Here is a 12,911-nt window from a genome sequence, read left to right as displayed (position 1 = left end):
CTCTCAAGAGACTGAGGGAACCCTAAAAGCAACCATCTGAGACTAAAAAAGAAAAAAAAAACTAATTGGAAATAGACTAGACATTGAACATTTAAATTCTTGAGTCTCCTTTGCCAGTAGAGGCAGCCCTTCTACCCTATCTGAGAAGGTTAACCCTACTTTGCCTGAAGCACTTTCAGTGGCTTCCCCTGAGGTACTTGCCTTGACAGGCACTGCCAATTCCCTTAAGAGCCTATGCTCACCACCCTTCTTTGCTTTTAGACATATAACTGGACTTAAGTCAAAGCAGGTCCCAAAAGGTGAAGTACAAAGAATGACCCATGAGGATGTGTGTACACCAAAAGAACGGCACGATTCATTTAATTTATGCAGACAAATCTAAAGACTATACATTGATGTGGATATCAAGGGTGTATGATAAAATTGGAAGAAACAAAAAGTTGGATCAGGCTGAATTGATTGGTATGGGCCCACTAAGCAGAGATTCTGAATTTGATATTGCTGCTGGAGGGGTTAGAAAGGGCTCTAACAGTTTGGTTGGCTGGTTGGCTAAACATGGACCAAAAGGTGGCCTACACTAAATGAAGTTGAAATGCCAGAACTGCCTGGGTACTCTGCAGAGGAAGGTATCCAAAGAATTGGACTGTTGGAGGGGATTTATCATGTGATACCTACCTGTTCATCTACTCTGGGAGGGTCCAGAGGACACACCTGTCACCAATGTGAGAAACAAATTTTTAAGGGGAGCCCGAGCATCCTTGAAGATGTCCAAGTGCTCTTGTCTGTAGGCTGGAACTTACAGTGGGAACTGCAGCCACTGAGTAGGGAAACCTAAGTGCAATGGGGGTAGTTGGATCCTGGGGTGGCAGGGGTTAAAGGGAGGTACTTAATCGCCAAATGCAAGGTGAACATGGCTACCACAATGGACAGCAGAGTCAAAGCAACAATCAGAATAGTCTGATTCACAGAGACCTATGGCACTGGCTAGTTGATCATGGTGTCCTGAGAAAAGAAACAGATGGCAGTCTACACAATAATAAGTTGATCTGTATAAGTAGAGGAGTTCTAGGTCAAGTGAACAAAACTCTAACTCGAATCATAAAAGCACAAAGTCACAGCTCTTCAATCAATTCCCAGACTTGAGCCTATTTACAGACTCAGACCCAGAACCCCTTGAATGAAGGGGAAGCCAGGTTCCCTTAGGGAAGGACCCTGGTACACTGCCAAAAACTTATACTATGAAATCTTTCTCCCAGTGTTCCCCAAAGGGACCTATGGCCTTTTATCAAGATAACTATGTATTGGGAAAAAAGAATAATCAGACATTTTGGGAATTACTGGACACTGGCTCTGAACTGCCACTAATTCCAGGAGACCCCAAACACCACTATGGTCCACCAGTCAGCGTAGGAGCTTACAAAGTGTAGTGGTTAATGGAGTTTTAGTTGAGGTCCATCTCACAGTGCATCCAGTGGGTCCCTGAACCTGTCCTGTGGTTATTTCCCCAGTTCCTGAATACATAATTGGAAGGACATATTCAGCAACTGGCAGAATCCCCATATTAGTTCCCTGACCTGTGGAATGAGGGCTCCTATGGTGGGAAAGGCCAAGTGAAGCCACTAGAGCTGCCTCTGCCTAGGAAAATAGTAAACCAAAAGCAATACCACATTCCTGGAGGGATTGCGGAAATCAGTGCTACCATCAGGGATATGAGGGATGCAGGGATGGTGATTCCCACCACATCCCCATTCACCTTGCCTATTTGGCCTGTGCAGAAAATAGATGGATTTTGAAGAGTGACAGATTACTGTAAACGTCACCAAGTGGTGACTCTAATTACACTTGCTCTTCAAGATGTGGTTTCATTGCTTGAGCAAATTAACACATTCCCTGGTACCCTATGCAGCTATTGATCTGGCAAATGTTTTTTTGTGATACTTGTTAGTAAAGACCACTAGAAGCAGTTTGTTTTTGGCTGGCAAGGCCAGCTATACACCTGTACTGTCCTACCTCAGAGGTGTATCAACTCTCCAGACCTATGTCATTATTTAGTCTGCAGGCATCTTGATCACCTTTCCCTTCCACAAGATATCACACTGGTCCATGACATTAATGAGATAATGCTGATTGGACCTAGTGAGCAAGAAGCAGCAACTACGCTAGACTTATGGGTAAGATATTTACATATCAGAGAGTGGGAAATAAATCTGAAAAAAAATTTAAGGGCCTTACACCTCAGGGAAATTTCTAGGGGTCCAGTGGTATAGAGCATGTCGGGATATCCCTTCTAAGGTGAAGCAAAAATTGTTGTATCTGGCCCCTCCTATAAGAAAAAGAGAAAAGGCACAATGCTTACTGGGCCTCTTTGGATTTTGGAGGTAACACATTCCTGATTTGGGTAAAGCTACTCTGGCCCATTTATCAAGTTATCCAAAAAGTAGCTAGCTTTCAGTGGGGACCAGAACAAGAGAAGACTCTACAACAGATCCAGGCTGCTGTGCAAGCTGCTCTGCTGCTTGGACCATATGATCCAGCAGATCCAATGGTGCTTGAAGTGACAATGGCAGACAGGGATGCTGTTTGGAGCCTTTGGCATTCCCCTATAGGTGAATCACAGTGCAGATCTTTAGGATTTGGGAGCAAAGTCCTGCCATCCTGTAGTAGTGGATAACTACTCTCTTTTTGAGAAATAATTTTTGGCTTGCTATTGGGCCAGAATTTACTCACCCACTGAATTTAAGCACACTAGTTAGTGGAGAAGAAACTTAACAAGGATTCCCTCAGTAACAGCAAGTGAACATGGAAGAGCCCAGTGCTAAACCTCTGCCCCACAGTGGGGGTGTTGGAAATGTGGCATAGAGAAGACCCACTCCCCACTGCTGCTTATAGCACCCAAGTCCTTCTGATTGAGGCCCAGCCTGATGATGGTATAAGGCCAGCAGCAGGCTCTGGTGCACTGGGCCTGGGCATTATTGGGGCCATGTTGCTTGAGAATGTACCCCAAAGTGGGTAGTAAACTCCATCTACTAAGGCTAAATAGGTGCACAAAATTGATAGTCAACAAGAACCATAAGGGAAAGTTAAAAAGATATATATATTTGGTCTTCATCACCTGATATGGTTTGGATCTTTGTCCCCTATAAATCTCATGTCAAATTGTAATCCCCAGTGTTGGAGATGGGGCCTGGTGGGAGGTGACTGGATCATGGTGGCGGATTTCTCAGGAATGGTTTAGCACCATCCCCTTGGTGCTGTTCTCATGAAAGTGAGTGAGTTCTCGTGAGATCTGGTTGTTTAAAGGTATGCAGCATCTCCCCCTCACTCTTGCTCTTGCTCCCACCATGTAATATGCTTGCTTCCCCTTTGCCTTCTGCCATGATTGGAAGCTTCCTGAGGCTTCCTCAGGAGCAGGAGCCACTATGCTTCCTTTACAGCCTGCAGAACCGTGAGCGAATTAAACCTCTTTTCTTTATAAATTACCCAGTCTCAGGCATTTCTTTATAGCAATGTGAGAACAAACGGACTAATACATGGTGTAACTAATACATGGTGTAACTAATACATGGTGTAACCTCAGATCAGACATGATAACCCTGCAACCTTGGCCCTGCCCCCTCAGCCCTGAAAACAGATGGCACTGTTCTCTGAAACTAAGGAGGCAATGGGTCCCCCCATCTCCCCAGCCTGTGCCTTCAGGGCCTGTGGTGGCAGCTGCAGCCCTACTAGCTTCTGAACTATCCTCAAAGTCATTCTTCCCTTTTCTTGAAGGATGACACATGTTCACAGTCAAAATAGCTTTATCATCACATTTCCTGCTTATAGAATCCCAGAAGTCCAACAGCCTTCCTTCATTTTCTCCTGTCTCTGTCCCCTTCAGTCCAACCTGGAAGCATTTCTAGTGAGACAGTTGATTGGATCCACAAGTCACACACCTAATCTCTTTAGTAATCGGTTGTCCAGACACACCCTTGGTGTTCTTTCCAGAGTACACTTTCTGAATTTTTGCCATATGGATAGGCTGAAAATTTTCCACATCTTCAAGTTCTGGTACCTTTTTCCTAACAATTCTTTCTTCAATTTATCTCTTTCTTCTCACATTTTACATAAGCAGCACAGAGAAACCAGGCTGTGCTTTCAACACTGCTTGGAAATCTCCTCAGCTAAATATTCAGGTTCATCACATACAAGTTCTACTTTTCACCCAACAGAACGCAATTCAGCCATGTTCTCCAGTACTTTATAACAAGGATCGCTTTTCTTCCAGTTTGCAATAATATGTTCCTTATTTCTATCTGAGATCTCACTAAAAGTACCTTTAACATTCATGTTTCTACCAATAGTCTCGTTAACGCAATCTAGGCTTTTTCTGTCAAGCATATCAAAACCTAGCCCCTAGCTCCAGCCTCTACCCGTTACCCAATTCCAAAGCCACTTTCACATTTTTAAGGTATTTATCACAGCCACATCCCATTTCCAAGTGTAAAACTCTGTATTAGTTTCCTAGGGCTGTTATAACAAAGTACCACAAACTAGGGGGCTCAAAACAAGAGAAATTTATTGTCTCACAGTTCTGGAGGCCAGAACTCCAAAACCAAGGTGTTAGCAGGGCCATACTCTCTTTGAAGGTGCTAGGGAAGGAACTGTTCCAGGCCTCTCTTAGCTTCTGGTGGCCTCAAGTGTTTCTTGGCTTACAGATGTATCATTCTAGTCACATTCCATCTTCTCCCTGTGTATCTTCATATTGTCTTCCCTCTGTGTGTGTGTTTGTGTGTGTGTGTGCGTGCGTATGTGTATATGTGTCTGTGTCCAGTTTTCTCCTTTTTATAAGGACACCAATTATATTAGATTAAAGCCCACCCTAATGATCTCATTTTAGCTTGATTACTTCTGTAAAGACTCTATTTCCAAATAAGGTCACATTCTGGGGGGCTGGGGTATTAGGACTTCAACATATTTTATTTGGGGGACACAATTTAACCCATAACAGGCTCCTCACAACTTCACAGGATGGTTGTCCTTACCCACTGAGAGCAGGTGGCTGTAGTTCTCCAACATTACATCCTGGTACAGGCGTCTTTGAGTAGAGTCCAGTTGCTGCCACTCCTCTCTACTGAAGTCCACAGTCACATCCTCAAATGACACTGATACCTGTAACAACACAATCTTGTTCAAGGCAACATGATCAGCACTGGAGGATGGAGAGAAAACAGATAGGAAGCTCTTTTTGATACTTTTTCATCATAATATACGATATGGTATGCCCATTAAATACTTAGTTTATATATATACACATATGTAATATTGTGAATATAAAAATCTAATCATAAATTTCTGCTATTTATTATATATGACATTTACTCTTCCATTTATTAAAAATTATAATTTTTAGTAAGGATTTGACCTTGATCCTATTTTGTTGCTCATTTTTATGAGAAATTTGTGCTCTATAACTTGTAGAAGGAAGCACATATATCCCTTCCATCCCAATTTTTAAAAATTTCACATAGCTCCCTCTCCTGTTGCTTTCATTTACTCTTCAAAAATATGGCCTCTTTCTCTTGATGCCCTTTTATTGCTCATTTCTAATTTAATTCCGTCATGGTCAGAAAGTATACTCTGTATGATTTCAACATATGGTCTATCTAGGATAATGGTCCATGTCTCCCTGAAAAGAATATATATTTGGCTATTGATGGCTGTATTGTTCTGTAATGTATAAATCAAGTTGGTTGAGTGTTGTTGAAATTTCCTGTTGCATCACTGATTTGTTTTCTACTTGTTTAATCACTTATTTGTCAAGATTTTGGTAAAAACTGACAAATGTTAAAGTTTATATTGCTATGCGAAGGACCCAGAATAGCCAAAAGCAAGAAAAAGTATGAAGGATTTATACCCCCTAATGTTAAGATTTACTGTAAAGCTACAGTAATACAGGCAGTATGGGACGATGTATGCACAGACAGATATATCATTAGAACAGAATAAAGTCCAGAAACAGACCCACACATGTACGGACAATTGTTTTTTGACAAAAGTGCCAATGTGATTCAATGGGCGAAAGTGAAGTCTTTTCAACAAATTGTGTTGGAAGAGATAGATATCAGTATTAGGAAAAAAGCATAAACCTTGACCCACCCCTCACACCATATACAAAAATTAACAAAAATTAAGTTTCAGTATGACTGCATTGCTTTTATCAGACCAACCTTCATACACATAACAACTATAAACTCTGAACAAAAAATATTTTAAAAACTATCTAAAGATACTAAGGAGCAACCCAAGTCAGGCATCTATGGGAGGAGAGCTGACACTTAGAAGAGAGGCTGGCACTTTAGCTTGTGAATAGGCCCAGTCAGTGCCACGTGGGATAACTAAAATTCCAAGAGAAGTGGTACATGCCTGTGGTCCCGGCTACTTGGGAGGCTGAGGCAGGAAGACTGATTAAACCTGAGAGGTCAAGGCTCAGTGAGCTATGATTGTGCCACTGCACTCCAGCCTGGGTGACAGAGTGAGACCCTGTCTCAAAAAAAAAAAAAAAAAAGAGAGAGAGAGAGAAAAGAAAAGAAAACCACCAGTGTTATTGACTTGAAGAATTGAAGGGGAGTTCTGCAGTCATCACTACCATTGGAAAATCAAGGGGGAATCCAGAAAGGCATTGAAAGAGAGAAGGGTACCTAAATTCTGTGAATGAACTCTGCCCAGATCTCTGATTGACCAGCTGAATGAACTGGAATTTGAGCTACCACATACCACGGAGAAAACATTTCCTAGTTTGAGTCTAGCCAAGTTAAGTGCTCCCTACACAAAGCAAAACAAAAAAATCAACAATAGTCAGAGGAATTAAACAGAATCAAGCATCTCTAATATATGTTTCACAACAAAGATACAATCCAAAACAACTCAACAGAGAAAGAGACAGAAAGGTGTGGAGAGAAAGGGAAGAGGCTCAAGAGAAAATGCACTCAGAGACTGACCTGAGGTGATCCAGATGCTAGAATTAGCAGAAAAGCACTTTAAATCAGTTAGTTATAATTATGCTCAAAAACATACAAATATGTTCATAATGAATGATTAAATAGGATAGGCCAACTAAGAAATATAAACTATTTAAAAAAACTGAAAAATACAATCTGAAACTAAAAAGTTCACTGGATGGGCTTGACAGAAGAATAGAGGTAACTGAAGAAAGAGGTAATTAACTTAAACATAGACCAACAGAAATTATCCAATCTGAAAAGCAGAGAGAACAAAATTGAAAATAAAAACAAACAGAGTCTCAGGGATGATGCTATGGTTTCAATGTTTGTTATCCCTCCAAAATTCATGTTGAAATTTAATCCCAATGCAACAGTATTAAGAGGTATGACCTTTGGAAGTTATTTAGGTCATGAGGGCTCATGAATGGGTTAGTGTTCTTTTAAAAGGGCTGGAGGGAACTAGCTACATCCTTCCTTTTTGACCTTCCACACTTTCCACCACGTGAGGACACAGAATTCACCCCCTCTGGAGGACACAGCAACAAGGCGCCATCTTGGAAGCAGAGAGCAGCCCTCACTGGACACCTAAGCTGCTGGTGCCTTTATCTTGGACTTCTCAGCCTCCAGAATTGTGAGAAATAAATTTCTATTGTTTATAAGATACCAAATCTCAGGAATGTTGTTACAGTAGGACAAACAAACTAAAACAGATGAGTAAGACAAAAATCAAAAGATCTAACATACATGCAATTTAAGACTCAGAAGGAGAGAAGGGCAGAAAAGGTATTTTTAAAAATAATGTGCAGAAACTCCTCAAATTTGGTGAAAGACATACACTTATAGATTCAATAAGTTTTGCAAATTCCAAACAGAATAACCCATATAAAACCATTCCTAGGAGCATCATAGTCAAACTATTGAGAACCAAAGAAGACAAGATTTTAAAAGCAGCCAGAAAAGCCAAAAACAAACAAAAAATCCCCCCAAATATTACATACAGAGAAATGGTGATTCAAGTGACCACTTACTGCTCAACAGAAGAAGTGGAGGCTAAAACACAGTTGGATGGTACTTTTAAAATGCTGAAGAAAGTAAAGTATTATCTGACTGGTTAAATGTTAGGAGTTCTTTGATTAGGTCTCGAGGCCTAGGAATAATTCTTCATGGCTTTTGGCTCCACACTCTGGGTCCTTGGCACCACCATCTGAGGTATCCTTCCTTTTTCACGAAAGGCAACAAAAGAGTTTGCTCAACCTGCTTCCTGCCAAAGAATTTTGGGGGGCCAACATGTTTTTCCATTTTTTATTGTTTATATCCCTTTCAGTCCAAAGTGGTAGTATTTCTGCTAATATAGTTTGCTCTAAAATTTTATTTTCTGTGAATCTCACTGGGTTCACACCATTAGACAAAAGCTGTACACCCATAGATCTCTCTGAAATTTAGGATTTCTCTAACATTCTCCTTAAAATCTTTTCCAGCCTCCACCAACTTCTCAGTTTGAAGGACACTCCCACATTTTCAGGCTGCCCCATTCCCAGTACCAAAATCTGTGTTACTTATCTATTTGATGCATAGCAAATCACTCTAAAACTTAGTAAGTTAAAACAACTGAATCACTCAGCACAACAGCCTGCAAGAAACTGAATCTTACCAACAATCACTTGAGTAAGCTTGGAAGTGGATCCTTCCCTTCAAGATGAATGCAGCCCCAGCCAACATGGACTGCAGCCTTGTGAGAGACCCTGAGTGAGAGGACCCATGTAAGCCACACCTGGATTCCTGACCTACAGAAACTGTGAGGTAATAGATGAGGGCAGCTCACAACATGGCACCTTCCTTCATCAGAGCAAGCGAGAAGAGCCAGAGAGAGTATGCCAGCAAGCTATCTTACAATCTCCTTTTTTTTTTTTTTTTTTTTTAGATGAAGTCTCGCTCTGTCGCCCAGGCTGGAGTGCAGTGGCGCGATCTCAGCTCACTGCAACCTCCGCCTCCCTGGTTCAGGCAATTCTCTGCCTCAGCCTCCCGAGCAGCTGGGATTACAGGTGCCCACCACCACGCCTGGCTAATTTTTGTATTTTTAGTAGAGACAGGGTTTCACCATCTTGGCCAGGCTGATGTTGAACTCCTGACCTCATGATCCACCTGCCTCGGCCTCCCAAAGTGCTGGGATTACAGGCATGAGCCACCACGCCCAGCCACAATCTCTTATAACCTAACCTCAGAAGGGCCATCCCATCACTTTTGCCATATTCTATTTATTAGAAGCAAGTCACTAGGTCCAGCCCACACATAAAGGGAAGTGGATTACACAAGGGTGTGAATACTGAGTAGTGGGGATCACTGAGAGCCATTTTAGAAGGCTGCTTACTACAGTGTATCAAAATTTGTGAAAAGCAGATAAAAGACAAATTTACAAGGAAATGTATAGCTTTAAACACTTATATTACAAAAGTCTAAATCAGTGTCCTCAAATTTACCCTCAAGGAGCCATTAGCTAATAGAAAATGAAGGACCAAATAAACCTAAAGGAAGTAAAAGAAAGGAATTACTAAAGAACAGAAATAGAAAACAAATCATAGAAAAAGTTAACAAAAAATTAACTTGAGCTAGATTATAGACCTAAACATAAAAGCTGAAACTAAAAATGCCCTAGAAGGAAATGTAAGAGGTTATCTTTGCAACCTTGACGTAAGCATGGATTTCTTGACATAGTAGAAAAAGCCCCAGCCATAAAAGAAAATCTTCAAAAACTGGACCTTATCAAAATTAAAACTTCTGCTCATCAAAAGACGCTATTGAGAAAATGAAAAGTGAAGCCACAGACTGGGAGAAAATATTTACAATACATATACAAAACACCCATATTAAGAATGTAGAAAGAACTCCTAGAAAGTAGTAAGAAAAAGACACACAGCCCAATTTTTTTTAATGAGCAAAATACTTGAGCAGACACAAAAAAGATATACGAATGGCCAATAAAGCACATGAAAAGATGTTCACCATCATTAGTTGTAAGGGAAATGCAATTTAAGCTAAATTGAGAAAGCACAGACACTCACTAGAAAAGCTAAAATTAAAAAGAAACTCAAAAATTGCTGGTAGGAATGTAAAACCAAGCCATCACTTTGGAAACTTGTTTGACAATTTCTTTTTTTGTTTTTTTTTTTTGTTTTTGAGACAGAGTCTTGCTCTGTCACCCTGGCTGGAGGCAGTGGTGTGATCTTGGCTCACTGCAACCTCTGCCTCCCGGGTTCAAGGGATTCTCATGCCTCAGCCTCCCTAGTAGCTGGGATTACAGGCGTGTGCCACCACACCCGGCTAATTTTTGTATTTTTAGTAGAGATAGAGTTTCGCTATGTTGGCGAGGCTGGTTTTGAACACCTGGCCTCAAGTGATCCGCCCACCTCAGCCTCCCAAAGTATTGGGATTACAGGCCTGAGCCACTGTGCCAGACCTTGTTTGACAATTTCTAATAAAGTTAAACATATACCTACCATATAATTTAGCAATTCCATTTCTTAGTAGTTACTAAAAAGAAATTAAAACATACATCCTCAGAAAACTTATATAAGAATGCCCATAGCAGGCTTGATTCATGATAATCAGAAACTAGACACATTCTAAATGTTCATCAACACATGAATGTCTACACAAATTGTGGTGTCTTCATACAATGGAATACTCAGCAACAAAAAAGGAAAAATCCACGGATAGACACAACAACCTGGAAGAATCTCAGAAGCATTATGCTATTTTACAAACAGAAGCCAAACACTGAAGTCAGACACAGATGGTTTGATTCCATTACAAAGACAGGACAATCAAGAATTTTAATCTACAGGGATTTAAAACCTTAACAATGGTTGTTGCCTCAAGGGGAGAATACTGACTGGTCAAGAGGGAACTTTCTATATTTTAATTTGCATGGATGTGTATATATATGTACATATATGTGTGTATATGTGTGTGTATATATATATATACACACACATATACTTGTCAAAACTCATCAAACTATACATTTAAGATCTGGGCAATTCAGTATATTTCAAATATGACTCAATTTCAAAAACCACAAAAAACAAAAGGGCATGTTAGAAACATATTCATGCCTATAATCCCAGCACTTTGGGAGGATCGCTTGAGGCCAGAAGCTTGAGACTAGGCTGGGCAACACAGTGAGACCCCACCTCTAAAAAAAAATTAAAAATTAGCCAGGCATGGTGATATAAGCCTGTAGTCCCAGTTGCCTGGAAGGCTGAGGAGGGAGGATCGTTTGAGCCCAGGAGTTTGAGGTTACAGTGATCTATGGATGCACCACTGCATTCCAAGCCTGAGTGACAGAGTGAGACCCTGACTCTAAAAATAAAATAAAATAAAATAAATATATTGAAATATATTCAGGGTACACCGTGGGCCCAAATAGAAAACAGTCAATTCTACTGGGGATGTAAGTTTAGGTTCCATAAAGTTGGTGCAGTTTAAATTGGCTCTTGGGAAAAAAAATTAATTGAAAAGATAAGTGGGGGAAATACTTTCCAGAAGAGACAAGGAAAATAGTGTGGAAACAGGAAAATACATGGTGAATTAAGTAAAGAGCAAACAGCTCTGTAAAAAAGAGAGAATACTATTTATATGTCAGTCCTATGGTTTGAATATTTGTCCCCTCTGTCATAGGTAGGCAGCGACTATCTGGGGCCGGTGGCACAGGGGTAAGAAGAATTTACCAAGACAGTTGTAGGTGAAGAAAGGCAGATTTGTTAGAGAAAGTAGGAAAATATGTTGCAAGGGTGCAATGGGCAGACCAGCAAGAGAGGAGCTAACTGCAAGGAAAGAAAGGCTTGCTGGGGATTTTATAGAATGGTGTTTATGATGTATGCTGAAGAGGGCTTTGTGCAGTACTGATAACATCAGCTGAAGGCCTGGTAATAGTTGGGAGCAGGAAGATTGTGAGTTATTTGTGCAGGAGGGCTATGTGTCCTGGACCATGAAGAAAGGCAGACTTGTAGCTTATCTGCTTTATCTTTTTGTTTCCTTCAGTCCCACTAGCCCAACTCCTTTTCCCTAATTAGGACTCCACACCCTCCAAAATGGATTAGTCCATTCATAGATTAATGGGTTATCACAGGATTGGAACTTGTGGCTTCCTAAGAAGAGGAAGAGAGACTGAGCTAGCACACTCAATCCCCTCGCCATGTGATACCCTGCACCACCTCAGGACCCTGCAGAGTCCCCACCAACGAGAAGGCCCTCACCAGATGTGGTCCCTTGACCTAGGACTTCTCAGCCTCCATAACTGTAAGAAATAAATTCCTTTTCTTTATAAATTACCCAGTTTCAGGTATTCTGTTATAAGCAACAGAAAATGGAAGTAAGACAATTAGGGAGGTGATTATGAGAAAAACATTCAGGTAAGTATGCTGGAGTCTGATCATGGAAATAGCATGAATTCTTTTAAGTAACAGTTTGCCAATGAAGTGTTTTATATATCAAGAAAGAGGTATTACTGAGTTTTATATTAAAATTATTATCCCACCCACAAGTACTTCATTTCAGGGTACACAAATAATTGATTTTGGAAATTTATTCTTTACAGAAGAATTCCAGCTGAGAAATGCTAATAAAAGCAATGATCACGAGGCCAGGTGCAGTGACTCATGCCTGTAATTCCAGCACTTTGGGAGGCCAAGGTGGGTAGATCGCTTCAGCCCAGGCATTTGAGACCAGCCTGGGAAACATGGCAAAAACCCATCTGTACAAAAAATACAAAAAATTAACCAGGCATGGTAGCGCACACCTGTAGTCCCAGCTACTTGGGAGGCTGAGGTGGGAGAATAACCTGAGCTTGGGAGGTCGAGGCTGCAATGAGCTGTGATGCATCACTGCACTCCAGCCTGGATGACAGAGTAAGACCCTGTCTCAAAAGAAAGC

At 40.9% G+C, this 12,911-nt stretch overlaps 1 protein-coding gene across 6 annotated transcripts in view; it reads right to left on the bottom strand.

The window, feature by feature from the left end:
* ZNF81 (zinc finger protein 81) overlaps nt 1–12,911 on the bottom strand; it is a 104,883-nt gene that overhangs the window by 40,965 nt on the left and 51,007 nt on the right. For all 6 annotated transcript variants that reach the window (XM_034950191.3, XM_003812150.6, XM_008964556.6 and 3 more), the window contains one exon: nt 5,022–5,148. In XM_034950191.3, coding sequence (XP_034806082.1) covers nt 5,022–5,148 — 127 coding nt within the window. The remainder of the gene's footprint in view (nt 1–5,021; nt 5,149–12,911) is intronic.

This window comes from Pan paniscus, chromosome X (assembly GCF_029289425.2).
Source record: "Pan paniscus chromosome X, NHGRI_mPanPan1-v2.0_pri, whole genome shotgun sequence".
Lineage (NCBI taxonomy): Eukaryota > Metazoa > Chordata > Mammalia > Primates > Hominidae > Pan > Pan paniscus.
Note: the sequence above shows the minus strand (reverse complement) of the source record. Positions and strands in the feature narration are given on the sequence as shown.